This window comes from Lissotriton helveticus, chromosome 6 (assembly GCF_964261635.1).
Source record: "Lissotriton helveticus chromosome 6, aLisHel1.1, whole genome shotgun sequence".
NCBI classification, from domain to species: Eukaryota; Metazoa; Chordata; class Amphibia; order Caudata; family Salamandridae; genus Lissotriton; species Lissotriton helveticus.
Window position 1 is genome coordinate 1,443,312,885 of NC_136067.1, and position 19,906 is coordinate 1,443,332,790.

General features: G+C 47.6%; 1 protein-coding gene across 2 annotated transcripts in view; it reads left to right on the top strand.

The window, feature by feature from the left end:
* The window catches only part of HBS1L (HBS1 like translational GTPase), a 520,713-nt gene that overhangs the window by 435,015 nt on the left and 65,792 nt on the right, over positions 1–19,906 (top strand). For both annotated transcript variants that reach the window (XM_078649243.1, XM_078649244.1), the window contains exon 10: positions 11,460–11,577. In XM_078649243.1, coding sequence (XP_078505369.1) covers positions 11,460–11,577 — 118 coding nt within the window. The remainder of the gene's footprint in view (positions 1–11,459; positions 11,578–19,906) is intronic.

Genomic DNA, 19,906 nt, shown 5'->3' on the forward strand with positions numbered 1-19,906 from the left:
TCCAAACACTGCCCTAGTATGTGAGTCTAAGTTCCCCAGCCATACTCTGTTGGCCATATTTACTATTCTTCTCATAGTTATGGGGCTCGTCTGATGCAAACTCCTGCCATCCGACACCGCCCCCCCCTCATCCTGGAACTATTAATACCTTCCTTACCTCATGGAACTTAGAGGCATTCGACTATACAAGCTAGGCTGATCTTTACAGGATTCTGTAGTTCCTTAAACATGCCCACATCTGCTTTTTCATCTAGGTGACATTTTATGAAGGTGTTGGGAAGGAGGCTAGAAGTTCCTATTCTGTTGTGCATTCATGCTGTCCAAAACCGTTAAGGAAAGACCATAGGTGACCGAACTAAAAAGGCCCTTCACCTCACAAAAGTAGCTTAATAAGAGAGGTAGGAACCAGTTTCTTTCTGCCTTTAGAATTCAAAAAGGCTTTCAGTTATGTGGACCACACGGGTCCACATAACTGAAAGCCTTTTTCTGTGTGTACATGCTTAGGGTGAACTGTCATGGCATGTGATTTTAAAGATGGGCTACCTAGTAAGGGTAGGAGGGCAAAGAATGCCTCCCTAGAGTCGTGGAGATTCAAGGAGGGACAAGACAGGGTTGCCTTCAGTGCTGTCTATTCCTGAGCAGGAAAGTGCTCATTGAGGTCATGTGTAAGTGTAGTGACTTTCAATTTTGAGTAAGATTGTCATTTTTTGTGCAACGATTCACCATACCAAGGGTAGCATTCGAGACCGCAGCTCAATAAACTTGGTTTGACATACCTTAAAAGGTTAGAGATGTTCAATCGAATGCAGTCGTTACATGGCTGCAGGTCTGCCCTCAGTGCCATCTGTTCCTCTTGAGCCCACCTCTGGTTCTGCACCACTTTGGTCTTGTCCCGAGTCCCTGTGCCGGTTCCATCCACATCGCTGGAGGAAGGGCACCCTGTTGTGGTCTTCGACTCAAAGCATCTCTGCCTCCCCCTTGTACCAAACCCACTGGTGCCAGGCTTATTGGAAGTCATTCTGATTCTGACACGTACCCTTTACCAGGCTGCCCTGCACATGCCCTGCATCAACTTTTTAGATTGTATTCTCATGATAACGAACACTAGGATGGGAGGCAAATCTGTCCTGCAGTGCAATGAGGACAATTGGTATGAAGAGTTACAGGATGCTATTCGGGCCTTGAAAAATTATAAAAACTTTACTAGACCTGCAGGTCTAGTGACTTAAATAATCTACTCAACCTAATTATAATGCCCTTGACCCATAAACTAGTTTCAAATTTTATGATCTTGGGCTAATATTTTAAATCACTGAGCTGCCATTTTCTTCTTTCTCAAAAATGAGAGCACTTTTAAATATGCAGTTTCAGCATGTCTGCTGTACAAAAACACTTTAGTTTGATTTAATAGAGTAAACCTTTGCTCAATATAAATCTAGCTACATATAAGATACACATGACCATGGACTTGCCTCTTGGTTCATTAACCGCATTGTCATCAGGGCAGGTGCAGGAATGTTTCTCAAATCATGTTTAAAACAATCAATTTTATTATATACATACCTGAAACATGAAGTTGTAGCACACTTCTTTGCTATCAGATTTTCCATTGAAATAGCCACAGCATTTCCCACTGACTTGTGGATTTACTGATAAAACTATATAATGTATAATGTTCGGAATTTGAGTTTCTGCAATTATTTGTCACTTGCACATCACCAAGTAAAGTGTTATGATTTGTTTTACTCCTGTTTAAATCTTTGTTTGCATCACATTTCTTTTTTTTTTATTTCAAAGGATTTTATTAGCTAAAGAGTTTTATATACACAGTACAGGTATGCATTAGAGGTATAGTGAGGGCAATATTGGTGTCATTGTGCGACGGTGGGGTTACATTCGGCACATCGTAGACAATTGTGGCATGCACAGGAGCCGCTAGGTAATCACGATCTTGGCGTACAATGTCATAAGTGGTCTTGTGCCTTGCCCTCGAGGAAGGAAACAAAGGTGGGAAAGGAGAGAGTAGAGAGGAAAAGAGGACAGGATGGTTCGAGCGGTGGTTAGCCGCCCAGGCTACACCAGTCTACGCTGTACGGGTGTTGGGTGTGGGGGTACCGAGCCCCGGTGGTCTGCCTAAGGTGGCTTGTGTGTGCTCAGGTAGTTGTCTAGGGAGAGCCATATCTCGCCTTTAGTGGTGGCGTTGGGTGCGTATTTAGAGGTTATGTTGTCCGCCCCCCGTAAGAAGGTGATCCAGTTGAACCAGCTTTTGAAGGAAGCCTTCCCTGTATCTTTCCAGTTCGTTAGGATGGTTTTAACAGCCGCCGTGAGCAGGAGGTCAATCAAATCGCTATCGTTCTTGGATTGGATTTCGGGGGCCATGAAGGCTGTGGCTAGCCATTGGAAGTCTAGTTGTAGTGAGAGTCCCAGTATGCTGTTTATGAAGTCTCTTATTCTGCCCCAGAAGGACTTGACTTTGGGGCAGTAGAAGATAAGGTGCGCCAAATCTCCTTTTTGTTTGAGGCAGTTCCAGCATAAGTCGTTATCACGTATTTCGCTAGCCGCCAGGCGGGATGGGGTCCAGTACGCTTTGTGGAGGAGCCAGTATTTAGTTTGTGCTAGGGTTGGGGTGACTTTATTTTTGGTCGCTGATGACCAAAGGCGAGGCTTCTCCTTCTCGCTGAGCCGTCTAGTATGTAGGGTTCCCCAGTATACTAGTGTTTTGGTGTTAAGTCGCGTTGTCGCTGGGTTTAGGAGTTTGTATAGGTGTGACGTTTGGTGTCCGACTTTGTTTAGGTTCGTCGTGTATTGCAGTATCGGGGGGACCCCCTTGTTCAGATCTCCTCTTGTGATTGCCGCCTTTATTTTTAGGAAGTTATAGAGTTCAATGTCTGGTAAGTTGTGTGCGTGCTTTAAGGTGTCGAATGTGAGAGGGGCGTTAAGGCTTTCTAGCTGGTTGGGGGTGGAGATGCCTCCTTTATACCAGGAGTCCATGTTAAGTGTCTGGTCCATATATTTTATTTTAGAGTTGAACCAAATAGATTCCCATTTCGTGTTTTTGATGCTACTCTCCATTCTTTTGTCGACTTTGAGGAGAGCGTTCTTGGTGTTTTTGAGTATGGTGTTGTTGGCCTCGGGGTGTTTATTCGCTGTGAGTAGGGCTAAGGGGTCAAGGCCTTTTAGGATTGTCCTCTCTAGTGACAGCCATACCGGCGTATATACTTGCTCTGGGGCGAGCCAGTGTATTCCTTGTTTGGCCAGGCATGCCGTTTGGAATGTCTTGAAGTTGGTGAGGTTGAGGCCACCTGTGGAGAAGCGTGGCTCAGTGGTTAGAGGCGGCAGACCCGGAAGCTGAGATCGGCCGTGGACCAGGGTTCGATTCCCCGCCTCGGCGGGTCTCGGGCTCCAAAATTCCACGGACTCGACAATTCTCGCTCCGGTGCCTACTCGACTCACGGGGTCACACTCTGCCACTCTGGGCAATAGCTTGCTTAATCTCCACTACGGCCCCTCGCGGCGGGATGCCTGGCTTTCACCTTGTGGATACCCTGCCGGGGTATCTCACAGGGGAATACGAGGAAGGGTTCCCTAAGCAAGCGCCTTGATGCCTTCGGGTGATACGTGCGCTATATAAGTCGCAATACATACATACATACACCTAGTCTTAGTTTCTGTAGGCGTATTCTGGGTTTCTTGTCTCTCCAGAGGAATTTGTTTATAAGAGTGTCTAGTCGCCTGTGGAAATCCTCTGTGGTTACAAGTGGGAGCATGCTAAGAAAGTAGTTAACCATGGGTGTTAGCATAATTTTTATTGTTTCCACCCTACCCCACCAGCTAATGAATTTTGGAGACCACGTGTCTAATTTCTCTTTCAGCTTGTTTAGTATTATTTCTCGTTGTAGTCAAGTGTTGTTTTAAGGTCCCTCCCGAAGTTCCCTAGCACTGCCCTAGTTGTGTGAACATTTAGTGGTTTGCATTCGGACTTGTCCCTGTTAAGTTTGTAGCCCGCTACCTGTGCGTATTCCTCAATGGTGGTCATTAGAACGGTTATCGACGGTCCCGGGTTTTCTGTTGTAATGAGAATGTTGTCTGCATATGCAGCTAGTTTGACCGTGTCCCCTCGGATTGGCATTCCCTTTATTTCCTTGTTGTTCCTGATCATGGAGAGTAGTGGTTCCAGGGTGAGTAGAAAGAGAGCTGGGGAGAGTGGGCAGCCTTGTCTTGTACCTCTTTCAGGGGTGAGCGGCTCCGAGGCGCCCCCGTTGATTACCACGCGGGCTTTTGGTTCGTTATAGAGCGCCATCACCATCCTTCTATAGTTCTCTCCCAGCCCGAACTTTTGCATGCATCGGTCGAGGAAGGGCCACGACACTCTGTCAAAGGCTTTCTCAGCATCAAGTGCAATCATGACTGCTGGGTCGCTACTAGTGGAGGCGTGGTTTATTAAGTGGCATAAGAGTCTCGTATTGCTGTGGGACATCCTGTTTTTGAGGAAGCCCACTTGAGAGTTGTGGATAAGGTTTGGGAGCTCTGTGTTAAGCCTCGCTGCTAGGACCTTTGCATATATCTTGCAATCAACATTAATTAGGGAAATGGGCCGGTAGTTTTGTGGGTGCTGTGGGTCTTTGCCCTCTTTTGGGATGACTATTATGTTGGCCTCTGGCATTGAGTTAGTCATTTTCCCCTTTTGGATGCAGTGCGAGAAGACCTCTTCCATTGTGTGCTTGATTAGAGGGAGGAAGTGTTTATAGAATCCTGCTGTATATCCGTCCGGACCCGGGGCTTTGTTATCTTTGAGGCTCGCCACCGCTTTTTCTATCTCTGCTCCCGTTATGTCCTGTTCTAGTGATGCCCTTTGTGGCTTCGTCAGTGTGGGCAGAGTAAGCCTGTCTAGGAGACTGGCTCCCCCGTCCGCTCTGAGTCTTTTGTCTTCCCTGTAAAGGCCCTCGTAAAACTCTTTAAAGACCTTGAGGATTTCTTTGTTTGACGTTTGGGATTTCTTTTTGGAGTCTGTTATTGCTGCAATTGTGTGCTGCCTCTGTTTGCTCTTAAGGTATGAGGCCAGCGATTTCCCCGCTTTGTTCGCTGAGCATAAGTTTATTGCTTTGTATTTGTTTATCCAGGTGCCCGCCCTCTCACTTAAGATCTTGTTGAGTTCGTGTTGCGTCTTCGTTAGGACTGTGAGTGTATTCCTGTCTGTTAAGTTGGAGATATGGCACATTTCTAATTCTTTGATCTGTTTCTCGAGGTCAAGAACTTTTTTATTTCTCTCGCTGTTCATTCTGGATTTGATGGAGAGTATTTTGCCCCTGACTGTGGCTTTCATGGCATCCCAGAGGGTGCCTCTATCCGTATCTTGGCTGTCATTGAACTCTAGGTAGTCTTTTATGGTCTCTTCTATCTCGGCTGCGTTGGCGGTGTTTTTGAGGATGTTGCTGTTGAATCTCCACCTGCGGCTTATGTTATGTTAGTAGGTTTTCTAAAGCGCACAGCTGCCCCAGCGAAGGGGTGTCCCGGCGCTGCCAAATCTGAATAACACACTGCCCAAAAAGGTCGTCACAGCTGTAGCCCGTCCCATGGCTATACTGAGGGAAAAAGCAAGGTTTTAATGGCTTTTCGAAAAGCAAGCAAGTCCCCCATCCCACGAATATGTACCGGCAGAGAATTCCACAGCTTGGCTGCCAGATACCGGAATGAGCTCGTTATGTCTCCCGCTAAGTGTTAGACTGATATGTGAGTGGTCTGAAATTGACCTTGGGGCGATTTCTGTTTGGCCAATAAGGTGTGTGTGTGAGGGTGACATTAGGATGTAATCAATCCTGCTATAGGAGTTATTTGGGTGGGAGTAGAAGGTATAGTCCCTGGCGTCTGGGTTCTGAAGTCTCCAGGGGTCTCTAAGTTGCTTGGCGCATAGATTCTTTAGGGTATTCTCCCCCTGAGGGCAATGTCTGGTTCTTTGGGGGTCCCTGTCTGTGGCCTGGTCTAGCACTTGGTTGAGGTCCCCTGCTACAATTAGGAGGTCATCTTGGGGTAGCTTGCTTAGTCTGCTCTCGACCTCTCCCCAGAATGCATTGTCATCTGTGTTGGGCCCATAAATATTGGCGACGTGGATCGTCTCTTCCCCCCTCTTGAGGCTAGTTATTAGGATTCTCCCTTCCTCATCAGCGTAGGTCTCATGTAGGACTAGTTTGGCCTTTTTATTTATCAGTGTAATGACTCCTCTCTTTTTGTGTACTGCTGGCGAGCATAAGGATTGCTCTATCCAGTTCGCCCTTAGTCGTTGTGCGTCTACAGCAGACAGCTTTGTTTCTTGGAGCACGCACACATCGCTCTTTAGCTTGGTTAGGTACTCTATAACTTTTCTTCTCTTGACGTGGTGGTTGAGGCCTTTGACATTGAAAGAAACTACCTTGATGTTTGCCAGAAGTTGGCTTTGCAGTGTGTGTGTCATTCTTCAGGGTAAGTATCGCTCTTTAGTGAGGTGCCTTTGTGCGTGTCTAGTTGTACTGTCTCTCGGCGCAGAGCCAGCCCAGTCCTTACTTCCACCACCCCATGATGAGTGCTTGGTCTTGCTGGGTTGCTTTGTGGTCGTTTGTATCTGTCCATGAGTAAGAAAGAAAGGATAGGGGGAGAGAAGGAAAAATGAAAGCAGGTAAGCATGGAAAACAAGAAAAACATAACACCTGTTTATACCAGCTTAAGTTCACTGGCGAAAACAAAGGATTAGGTGCTATGAATAGCGTGACCTGATAAAATCTGACTCGCCATAGCAAGTAGGCGAGTAGATTTTTAGAGGTGTACTATTGAGTTGAACACTTCTCTAGTCTCTCCCCCCTGTTCCTGCCACAGAGGCGAGTACATCTTTTGTAGCTGTGATCAGATGAGCTGCAGAGTTCCTTTACCTGTAGTTGCACGCTAAAATGTTAAGACTAATGTCCTCACAAAGCTCCTTCAGCCGGGCTAGGTCCTTACTGAGCCTATCCTGCTCTTGAGCACAAGTCAAAGCTATGTTCTAACCCCTAGTCAATAGACAGGTCGCTCATCGCCACAGACCAGCTCTAGAACACCCTGACTATCCCACCTGGCATCCTACACCGGAAAGCTTGGTGTTTCAGGTGTCTCCAAAGATTTCCCGATGACACCAACCTGACCTTGAATCGAAACAGATGGAAATGTTTGTAATGCATGTTTTCTTCTGTTTCCTTGCCTCTAATTATGTTCAGTGAATGCCAACTGCCTTCTTGGCTGCTACACCCTTACTTTGAGACATGGTTTGTCAGGTTTTACCAGCAGTTCTAGAGGAGTTGCAGGCGTTTTTATCGCAAACTATTCAGTATGGATGGGATGAGGCAGAATTTATATTCCATTCTGGCCTGGATACGACTATTTTTGTGGGTCAGGCTATTAGCACAAGTGTGGTGCTACGGTGCCATGCCCGGTGGGGTCTACTGGGATTTCCAGGCATTCTTAATAGATGTGCTGTTTGATGGCCCGTGCCTCTATGCTGAAAAAGCAGATCCAGCCTTGCAGCAATTCAAAGAATCAGGCCTTAGCTTGCTCTCTGGGTCTTTCTACACCCGCTAGACAGTTTCCCAAACAGTTTTGTCCATTTTGAGGATACATCAGTTGTTCCCATTAATGTTCACATCAGACCCCCCCATTCCCGAAACTGCAACCTTGCAGCCCTTCTGGGGTCAAGCCCACATCTTCCAGAGACCGCTACTGGCCTATCTTGGACACCATGCAGATCAGTCCCCCACCCCTACAGAAACCCAGTTAGTGGTCCTGTGGGATTCTGTGAGGAAATGTAGATTATTATATGGTGTGGTTGTGCTACCTAACTCTGTAATAAACTCACCATCCTGTCTTAAGTCCAGTCAGGCTCTTTTGTAGAACCTTAGCTCAAACCTGGGTAGCTGTGGCTTTGGGCAGGCAGGCTTTAAGAAGGGAACAGGTGCAAAGATTTTAAAAGTGCCAAAACAAAAAAGATACCAGACACAAAGGCAATCGATCACCAAATTATAAAAATAGATCTTATTTTTAGACACCAAAACGAAAAAATCCACAGTTGGGTCCAAAGATGTACATTTTTAAGTAAATCACAGCTTTTGACTTGGAATGCAAACAAGCATTGGGTACTACTGTGGTAGCTTAGAAAACTTCATCAAGTTGTGTTTTGGTAGTCGAACCCACTTTACGCGACTAACTCCAGAGGGACCAGTCACAGGCACCAGTAGTGACTGGTCCCCCTGTGTTCAGCTTTTGTGGCCCTGAAACTATAACCGGAAGTCATCCAACTGACTCTGTGTTCACATCTTCTGTCTGAGGCCCTGGGACAACTTTACCTCGAGCAGGGCACCACAGGCACAGTCCTCTCTTTTCTAGCCCAGGTGCAGCAGGTACAGTCCAGTCTTTAGTGCAGCCTCTCTTTGCCAAGTGCAGGGAACAGCAAGTCAGTCCTTCGGTCCTTTCTCCAGTCCAGACATCCTCTGGGTCCCAGGCGTGCCACTTTTATGCCCTCTAGCTATTCCAGAGTGCAACATTCTGCCCCCACCCAAGATGGCAGAACCCCTCTCTTGGTCTGTGGAACTTGGTAACCCACCCTAGAGGTGTGGCTAGCTGAGGGCAACTCGCCCACAGAAAAACATGGTTTGATAACCGTTTTCCCCTCTGTCCCCAACGCCAGCCCGTCTACCAGAACAAGAGAGCAGCCCCTCTCATGTGTGCCCACCATTTGCCTTTCAAAGGTAGCTTCGCCTTTAAAGCTTGCCCTTTGGGCTCACACACAGTCTGGCTTCCTGCTAGGGAGCGAGAGCACCTTTTCCAATGGTAGGCCTCCATTGTGTCCTTTCCTGGGAGTCGTTCACGAGGGCAGAAGGATGTGTAGTGACTAGCATCTGCAAATTGTCAATTGAAAACCTTTTCCTTTTACTGCAAAGTTACGTTAAATACAACTTGGCCATCAATTCGTGTTCAATGCAATAATTCTTTTGACATCTTGAAATTCCAACTTTAGTAGTCCAGCTTAGAAGTTAGCACAGCTGAGTTGCCAGTATGTAACCCTGTAATCGCCAATGGAGGTAGTAGCTTTTTGAAACAAAAAAATGCCAATTTGGTGTTTATACTTTTAGGACATATGAAAGGACGTGTCCTACTTTTTAATATACAGCACCCTGCTTTGGACCCGATAGGCCTACCTTATACCTTCGAGTTGACTGGGAGAACTGGACTTTGTCATTAGTTCTAATGAGAACGTTAAGTTAGCAGTTTAAAGCTGAGCTCCAGCTGAGGTTATAAAATTAAAGAACAGAGGTCCAACATAAATTGGTCAAAGATTCTAAAGACTTATACAAGCCACGTAACTCAATGTGAATATTCCACTAGTAGTGAAAGAATAAAGAGTAGTCACCTCGAGATTATTTGCTGAAAACGTGTGTGCGCAATACTTTTATAATCCTATGTCCTAAAGAAGTTGGGGTGAACCTTGGAACCTGCCAAAACGCTGCTTCGAAATTCCTGTTAAATATATTCATGATTGGTTTGTATTATTTGTTTTTTTAATATTGTCTAATAATGTGATGTTTTTATGAATTATGATTTTTGCGGGTGTCTCAAAATGCTGACGGTTGAAAAATCCTATGCTAAATCTTCGATGGAAGATCATTTTAAATATTGAGTTTCATTCCAGAACAAAGTAAAATTATGAATAGTTTAATAAATGAGGTAATATTTTTTAACTAAACACCGGTGTGTAAGTGCAGTGCATATTACTCCATAAAATCCTCTCAGAACTAAAGGTACATGGGGAAAACTTGCTTATTTCAAGGTCTTGCTTGAAGGGGAGCTTTTGTTAGTAATAGGTTGAAGATTTTCTTGACATCTTTCAAACGGAAGCTGGTACAGGTTTACAAAGACAACACCAGTGCAGTGTGCCACTGCAGACTGTAGGATGGGGTCTTGGGTCCTGTGCCAGGAAGCTGCACACCTCTGGACGTGGCTGACTCCACAGGGTATTTCTCTGGCTGTGAACCAACAGGTAGGATCTCTAAATGCCAGGGTGGACAAACTCAGCTTTTACTGCTTAGCAGATCATGAATGGCAACTGTATCCGAAGGTCGTGCAGGGGGTCTTTCAGCAATGAGAGTCCCCAATAAGATCAAGAATGACCGTGCAATAGTCAGGCTCTGAATGGGGCCAGGAAACTATTGGTATCAGGGCAGCTGACTTCGGAGCACTAGGGTCATGGTTCGATCCCCGGCTCCGGCTTCAGATCAGCTCAGCACCATGTGACTCTGGGCAATAGCTCACTTAATTTGCACGACGGCCCCCAGCGCCTTTAGACCCGTAAGGGTGAGTAGTTTGCACTTTACAAATACCGGATTTACGATTTATTCAGTGGCCCAGGGCCTATATTTTCAGGCTTTTTTATTTATACAATTTAAGTTTAGTAATGTTTCCGTGAATACTGGTGTTCCCCAGTTTCAAGATAGAATTGTGAGATCTTCTAAACTCCAAGGAAGTCGTTATGGACCTATGTGACAGTGAAATATCTTTCCATATGTGTGTTTATTTAAGCAAATAATTTTGTATTGATTTATTTTATGTCATTCAACAAATGCCAGACGGCTTTTCAGATTCTAGGCGTCACAATAAACAAAATATAAAAGAATAAGAAAGTCTAAATCAAACCATCTATAAACACCTTAGTACGCAATACAAAAGGAAAACAAAATTAATTACCCACCAAAGCAGCATTACATTTCAGATGAGGCCGCTTATGCCATCATGATTCTTTTTTTAAATCAGTCTTTAATTGAAGTATGGCAACATTACTCACTGAGATGTTATTTTACAAGTTGCGTGACTCTTCTTTTGAAATGGGTTAAATTGCTTAAGCTCCCAAAAGGGAAGGCATGAACTTGGGATGCCAGAAAATAAGCATATTCAGATAAAAAATAAAATACAAGAGGAATACTTGTGCGTGGTATGGTTGAATATTCTGTTCATTTGTCTAACACCTCCATACACAACATGATCTCTCTCACTTAACCTAGGTGTAGTATATTTTTATGACGTTGGTTCAGATTTCATCAAGCTTTTATAATTTTCCGTCCGCTTTAAAGGAGGTCTTCTGCAAACCTGGAATGCACCATCTGCCCCAACAGTTTCTGACCGTTGCCCATCGGGTGCCCATACCATACTTACTCTAAATAGCACCTTGAGCCTTTACACAGTTGATACCTCTTCGCATTGAAGATTCCTAACAAATCTGTGATGTAGAGGTGATAGCCCTTAACCTGTATCTTTTGTAACAAAAGAACACAAACAAAAATGACATATATTTATGCTACTAAATACACTTATGTGGAGATTGTTCATGTAGTTCATGCAATTTAGTGATATATAATCCAAGCTACTACCATCAGGCACTTAATAATACTTTTCCTTTTCTTTCTAAGTAGGAGACAGACGTTGCTTTCATCCCTACAAGTGGCCTGGGAGGTGAAAATCTAGTCACAAAGAGTACACTAAGTGAACTTACCGAATGGTATAAGGGACCGTGCTTGACAGAACAAATTGGTAAGCCTTGAAAAGTAAAACAAGGAGAAAGTTTTAGAGTCACTGAAAGATAAAGGTTGAGTAAACTAAATGTATCTGATCTTTTAACAGTGGTTTCCTAAGCAGGTGAATCTTATGAACTTTACTGAACAAGTTGAAGTCTGTGGCTAGTCTACAATCCTCTCGTAGGACTTGCAGCAGTTATTGGGTCTAGATAATTTAATTCACCATTCTTGGTTTAGCTATTTTTTTTACTTTTTGTAAGAAACTGATTTTTTTTGTTTCTCACCATTGCATTGGGGAGCCTACTGATATTTTGAGTAACATATAGGTAGACCGAATGGCAAAGGATTAATACTTTAAATGTTTTGCGCAGGATCTTAAATTACACTTTGACCTTAAGAGGTTGATAATGTAAATTGATTGTTAAAATTAATCTGAAAGAAGCAGGTTAGTGTTAGATTCCTTACCGTAGAATATCCCCAGGCATCAGACTGGATCCGGAAAGTTTAACGTAGCAGTACCCCTGCGCGTCGGTAGGCGTCGTCTGCAGCTCCGCGTCCGTCGTCGGGATGACATCGTCAGAGTACTTAGACGCCGCCCTCACGCGCTGACTTTAGTTCTTCTTTTCTCCGGGCCAGCAAGCGCAGATCGGGGAAGAGCAGTACTCCTAGTCAATTTTTGACTAACTTTTTGATCTCTTATGGATCACTTCTCGAGTTGATACCTCGACTTGTGGTGCCGGTAGGGATGCCCGGGTTCAAACCCTGCGACGATTGTCACCGCTTGATGTCGGTGACCGACCCCCACTGTCGGTGCCTTTACTGTCTCGGGGCCGACCACGATGACAAGTCGTGCCCCGACTGCCGGGCCTTGACCTCGAAGGCTAGGCGGGAGCAGTCCCGTAAGCGTCTCGAGCTCCGCCAGTCGTCCCCGCACCGCTCGAGGTCCCGGTCCAGGAGGAGGACAAGGGACCGGTCCCGGGGCCGCAGTCATCACCTCTCAATGAGTCAACACCACTCGTCGGGCTCTAAGTCCTCAGTTAAGTCGAGGCACTCTAAAAAGAAGTCGAAGAAGCGACATCGCTCTTCCGACTCCCCCCGACGCTCGCGCGACGTGGCCGGGCGATCAGGCGACACCGCCCACGCGGCTCTGCAGGAGCCGCAAACGCCGCGTCCAGCTCCATACCCGCCGGTCCCTGGGCTGCACACGATGCCGGAGGAGATTAGTGCTTTCCTCACGACCATGAGGTCGCGCTTCTCTCCGTCGGAACCCACCGAGGCGCCTTCGGGCCCGGCGGGTCCGTCTGGGAGCCCAAGCGTGCCGGCTACTCCGGCGGCTACGGCCCCGGCGCCGTCAGGTGCTACGGCTCCGGTGCCGTCGAAGACTTCGGCCATGACGCTGCAGGGCTCCTCAGGATACAGGCCTGGATCCGTGACTTCGCCGGTCGACCTTACGACCCCTCCGCTGGTGCTGTCACCAAGGGTGTTGCCCCTGAAGCCGTCCCCGGACCACGTCGTCCCCGGTCCGGATCTGGCCTCGGACTGGCGCTGCCAGACGCCGGCTCCGGGCGACCCCAGCTTCCTGTCCGTTCACCCCACCCCCGAGAGCCTGGTGATCCAGGCCTCTACCTCCCAGATCGCATTCCCAACCGCTCCTCCAGATCGGGAATCCAAAAGGTACGATCAGTTTGGAAAGAAACTGTTCTCCTCCCTTAGTTTGGGGTTGCCGTCTGTCAACACCGCCTGTCTTTTGGGCCGTTACACCCACTCTCTGTGGGATACGGTTGCAGAAGTGCTGCCGCAGTGCCCGGTGGAGGTCCAGGCAAAGCTTACCCAAGCCCTTGCGGAGGGACGGGAAGCAGCACGCTATTCGATACGGTGTGGACTGGATACCACGGACTCTCTGGGTAGGGCGACTGCTAAGCCGGTGGCGGTTCGCCGCCACGCCTGGCTGAGGTCCGCCAACGTTTCGGGGAATGTCCAAGCTACCCTTATGCACATGCCTTTTGATGGCCGTCGCCTCTTTTTGGCGACAAGGCGGACAGTGCGCCGAAGCGTTTCAAGGACTTCAGGGCTACGGTCAAGCCCTTGGGCCTCGTCGAACGCCATCAATCTTCTGCCTTTCGTGGCCAAGGAAGGGGCGCCCCCACACGTCCAGCTAGCCACAGGCCGCAAAACCAACCTCAATGCGGTCGCGGACGTGCTAACCACCATGGCGGTGCCGGGGGAAAACGGCAAGGTCAGTCCACATCCGCCCCTGCAGCATCTGCCTCAAAGTCCTCCTAGTCCGAGCTTTCAGGCCCATTCGACGCCAGTGGGGGGCAGGGTTCGCCATCACCTCCTCCACTGGCATACCATCACATCGCACAGGTGGATGCTGCAAATCATCCGAAGAGGCTACTTTCTCCCCTTCGAGGCGACCCTTCCAGCTATGCCACCGCAGTACCACCGCATGTTGGGGGATCACTTGCAACTTCTACAGGAGGACGTTACGGCCCTCTTGGCCAAGGGGGCCATCGAGTACGTTCCTGGGCCAGAAGTAGGACGTGGTTGCTATTCCCACTACTTTCTGGTACCCAAGAAGGGCAAAGGAGGCCTGCGCCCTAACTTGAGCCTATGGAGCGTCAACGGCTTCCTCTGGAAGGAGAAGTTCAAGATGCTGACTTTGGCTCAGGTCCTAGCTGCCCTGGACCCGGAAGACTGGATGGTAGCATTGGACTTGCAGGATGTGTATTCCCACATCCCCGTCCAGCCGGCCCACCGGCGTTACCTGTGGTACACGGTAGGCCACGAGCACTTTCAGTTTACCGTGCTCCCTTTGGGCTTACCAGCGCCCCACGGGTGTTCACAAAAGTGATGGCAGTGGTCGCTGCTCATTTGCGCAGATTAGGGGTTTCAGTCTTCCCCTATCTCGATGATTGGTTGTTGAAGGCAGGCTCGCCACAGACAGTCGTCTCCCACCTCCAGACTACGGCCGACCTTCTGCACTCGCTGGGGTTCTCCATCAATGTGCCGAAGTCACACCTGTGTCCCTCTCAGAAGCTCCTTTTCATCGGAGCGGTTCTGGACTCAGCGCAGTTTCGGGTTTATTCCCTCGAACAGCGGGTTTGGGATATTCAGGCTCTGATTCCGATCTTTCAGCCTTTATCCCGAGTCTCGGTCAGGTTGACACTGCGGCTCCTGGGGCTGATGGCCTCCTGCATCCTTCTGGTGCATCACGCCAGGTGGCGGATGCCGGCTCTGCAGTGGGACCTGAAGTTTGAGTGGGCACAGCATCAGGGCAACCTGTCCGACCACGTCCTGATCTCGGAGGGCACTGCGAGACAGTTGCAGTGGTGGCTCACAGACCGCGATTGGGTCAGCGGCAGATCTCTCTACCTTCCCCAACCAGAGCACGTAGTGGTGACAGATGTGTTCCTCCTGGGATGAGGAGGCCACATGGGAGAGAGGGAGATCAGGGGCCCCTGGTCTCCGGCGGAGTCCCGGCTCCACATCAACCTTCTGGAGCTGGGGGAGATCTGGCTTGCACTGAAAGAATTCCTTCCCTCTGTCCGGGGAAGTGTAGTGCAGGTGTTCACAGACAACACCACCGCCATGTGGTACTGCAACAAACGGGGTGGGGTGGGGTGGGGTCGTGGACCCTTTGTCAGGAGGCTCTGCACCTCTGGCAATGGCTGGAACACCAGGGCATTTCCCTGGTGGTCAACAACTGGCAGGTTCCCTGAACGCCAGGGCGGACGAACTCAGCCGCCGGTGCATGAAGGATCACGAATGGCGTCTGAACTTGGACGTGGCGCAAGGCCTCTTTCAGCAGTGGTTAGAGCCTTGGTTAGATCTATTCGCCACCGAAGAGAACGCGCAATGTCATCAGTTCTGCGCGTTGGAATTTCCAAGGCTGCACTCGCTCGGAGACGCTTTTCGTCGCGAGTGGAACTGCGGTCTATTGTACGCCTTTCGGCCTATACCACTTCTGCCCAGAGTGCTGAAGAAGATCTGGTGCGACCGGGCCCAAGTCATCCTTGTGGCTTCCGGACTGGGCATGAAGATACTGGTATCCCAAGCTACTCAGCATGTCAGTCGATCCCCCCCGATTCGTCTGCCTCTTCAGGAGGACCTTCTGTCACAGCAGCAGGGGACGGTCCTCCACCCGAACCTGTCCAGTCTCCACCTACATGCGTGGAGATTGAGCGGCGACAGTGGAGGCCATTTGACTTCTGAAGTCTGTGATGTGATTCTGGCAGCCAGGTCTCCCTCCACAAAATCGGTATACGCCTGCAGGTGTAACAAATTTGTGGCATGGTGCACAGCAAAGGCTGTGGATCCTCTCTCTGCCCCCCTTTCGGAGGTTCTCCTCTTTCTTGTTTCTCTGGCCCAACACGGCTCTGCTCTGGACACTGTCAAAGGCCACCTCTCTGCCATTTCAGCCTTCTTGAGGCTTCCTGATCAGCCTTCTCTTTTCAAGTCCCCAGTTGTGAATAGATTTCTTAAAGGCATCACGCAAATGTTTCCTCCTGTTCCTTTTGTGATGCCTCAATGGAACTTGAACCTTGTTCTGACCTATTTGATGTGCGCTCCTTTCGAGCCACTTCACAATTGCCCTCTTTGTCTTCTGACTCTTAAGACTGCATTCCTGTTTGCCATCACTTCTGCCAGGAGAGTGAGTGAGCTCCAGGCTCTATCTTCTAAGCCTTCTCTCCTTTCTGTCCATCCGGACAAAGTTGTCTTAAAGGACTCGTCCTTCTTTCCTGCCCAAGGTTGTTACGGCCTTTCACATCGGGCAGTCCATCACCTTGCCAACTTTCTTTCCGCCTCCGCATCCTTCCAAGGAGGAAGAGAGGCTCCACCTTCTGAACCAAAAACGTGCGCTCTCGTTCTATCTAGACCGCACACGCCAGTTCCGGGTTGACGACCAGCTCTTTGTTGGTTACGTGGGCGCTAAGAAGGGGCACATATGGACCATCTCTCGGTGGGTCGTGTTGTGCATCAAGGTCTGTTATTCCTTGGCAAAAAAGGAGCCTCCTGTTGGGCTGCTTGCCCATTCCACTCGGGCCACAGCGGCTACTACTGCCCTGGGTCGGGGAGTCCCCATGCAGGACATCTGCCAGGCAGCTACGTGGGCCTCGCTGCACACGTTTGCTAAACACTACTGCCTGGACAGCCAAGTCCGGAGAGATGGCTTTTTCGGCCGTTCCGTTCTCCAGGACTTTCTGGTGTGATCTTGGTTCGCAGACCCACCACCGGGGTTGGTATTGCTGGGGTATCTATTCTAAGGTAAGGAATCTAACACTAACCTGTTTCTTTCAGATGCACAAGTTACTTACCTCCGGTAACGATATATCTGTAAGAAACAGTAGTTAGTGTTAGAGTCCTTACCGCCCCATCCATCCTCCCTGTTCTGCGAACCGATATCTAGGGTTAAGGACCTCCCTTTCAGGGCCCTAGTTTCATGGCACCAGTGTTGGTCTCTGGCATGGCTCTTCGTTCCTGGTGCGGAAAGCTATGTACAAGAACTGACGTCAGCGTGCGAGGGCGTTGTCCAAGTACTCCGACGTCATCCCTGCGATAACGCCGATGATGGACGCAGAGCCGCAGATGACGCCTACCGACACGCAGGGGTACTGCTACGCAAAACTTTCCGGATCCAGTCTGACGCCTGGGGATATTCTAAGGTAAGGAATGTAACACTAACTACTGTTTCTTACAGATATATCTGTACCGAAGGAAAGTAACTTGTGCTTTAACTCCCAACATTGAGGCGCAAATGGAGAATTGCTTAGAGTGGGACTATTTTGCTGTAACAAAGCTCTGCGATGTTTGTATTTTTCTCTATTCGACCCAGATTTAATGGTACCAGTTTGGTGAAGTATCTCAGGTTTCCATCTGTGGAACACCACACATTAAATTCCTCTTTTACTTCCTCAGAGACAAATTTTAACTGTGGAGTTTCCCAGAGAACGCCCTTCTCCTTTTTCTCATCAACCTGTATGTGTAGTTCATAGGGAAGCTGATTGAGATCTTAGATTTCAAGGTCCGCTCTTATGCAGATAACTTTTAACTAGTGCTGAGATTTGACCAGCATGTTGCTAATTCAATCAGTCCAATAGGGGAGTGCTTGGAGGGTATAGACAACTGAATAGCTTCAAGTTCTCTCAAAATAAGCTATAAGATCATCATTCAGTTTTGGAGGGGATCCATCGTGTCAGTCCAGCAACCTCTACTCAGACTGCGCTGGCCCTCTAAATAACCCTATCTCTAAGGCCAAGAACTTGAGTTTTCTTAAATGTAGACCTCACTTTTGCTGTACACACCCAAAAGGGTATGGCCCTGTACGTGCCTGCATATTGGCAAAACATTCTGTCTCTTATTCCAGCACATTCCCGTGACTCAGTTGTGGGAACGTCTATTCTGTCAAGCTTTTGCTATACCAATCGGATGTATCTTAGTCTAGTCCTCAACCGCAAACTACAAAGAATGTAAAAATATGGTGGTAAGGATCAGATATATGCAGCAGATGTGTATTGATAACTCCGAAGATAAAATTTGCACTGCCCATTTTACCTACCTCGCCAGTCTGTTGTTCTGTGGCTGTGCTGTGTGTCAACAAAGACTCTTGGGTTGGATGTTTATGTAATACGCTTATTTTAATTCATTTACAGTTTAAGGGGAGCATTTCGGATCCTGGGACCCAAACTTTGGAATGAACTACCTTATTCAGTCCTTTAAGTTGAAAGCCACATACAGTTGCACAAAACTCGAAAGATTTTTCTTTCATTTATTTTTTTGGGGCGTGTCTTCTTTGGTGTCTTGATATGTCTGGACATTCCTAGCACTGAGATCCCTTCTGTAGCATTTTACAGATCTATATAAATATATACAAGTCACTTTTGCTTGCAGATACAAGTGGAATGGTTAATGTTATCTTTCTAAGAAAGTGAAGTTGCTTTTGTGCAGTTTTGGAGATGGCTTTCATATGAGACTGTGGTTCTGAAAATCCTGGACTCGTGTAATAATTCTGGACTCGAGAATTAAACTTCGTCGTAACAGGACGAATTTGGTATCAAAAGACCGAGAATGGCTAGTACATTATGTACAAACATTTTCGTCTTGTTCGAGTGACGATTTCATCTCGAAATCGTCATTTTCGTTCTGAACCCTTGGCTTCCATTTTGTGTACCGCAGCCATTTTGTGAGTTGCCCTCACATAGGCAGCAAATTAAGCCAAATTCGATTCCAAAGGACACGTACACCTTAATTGACTTTTCTCTGACCTGGGCAAGTTGGAACCATTGCCCCAGGCCGATCCTGTTTGGTCAGTTCCTCTCCCAGTGGCCGAACGAGATAGCATCAAGGCACAACTGGCCATAAACCATTTCATCGCGCACACACACCCTGCCGAATCTTGCTCACACCTGTCTCTGCTCTTTTCTCTCTCACTTGCTTTATGATGGGGAGGTGCCCGTTTTTATTAGGGGTCCACTGGTATCTGATGGAAATGCTGGGCCTTGCCGGGTAATTTGTTATGGGCTGAACGAACAGAAATATGGCTTGTCACCATGACTCTGCTTTTCCTTTGTAGTGGAAACATTTCGATGGTATAGTAAAATGTGAAGAATGTTTGCCTAAAGCACAATATTTCGTATAAAAAGAGAAGCCTGACTTTGTGAATTTGAGCAGTCTCCTGAGAATATACATCCCGTGCTGTTGTACTTCTAAGACGCCTGTTACCTTGGTTGCAGCCAATAAAATCGATCCTTGATTTCACCTAGAAGACTCTGAGTTTCTGTGGTCTGAATCAGGAAAGTACTCGAGGTCTTTGGGTGTGTTCCCTGACACCGCTGGGTTACCGGTTCCGTACCGGTTCTGAAAAACCCAGTACCTCAGTACTTCTATTCATGTAGCTGTCAATGAGAACCCCAGAGATGTTGCTACTGTTAGAAGGTTTGAGAGCAATACTTAGTGGTTTGTATTCCTTGAGTCTTTGTTGAAAACCTGGGTTCATTTTGCCTTAGAGTATTTGAGAAAGCCATACTTGTTATGGTTCCGTTTGAGAGTAGGTAACTTCAAGTCTTTCAAGTTATAGAAGATGGTTTAGACTATTTTAAGGTATTCCAGAGAGAACGATCTGATGATGGCTCTTTGGCATCTGCCTACTAATGGATGATTATACCATTGTTCCCTGTAATTGAAAGCCCTATCATGTCTTGATTCCTTTTTTCATTGCCCTACAGATGTATTTCTCTGCAATGGGGAAGATCTGCCACAAAATAAAATGCATGGTTCAAGTCCTCCAGTTGGACTTTAATGGTGCCCAGTTAAAAATATATGCTTAAAAATGGGCTTGGTTGGAT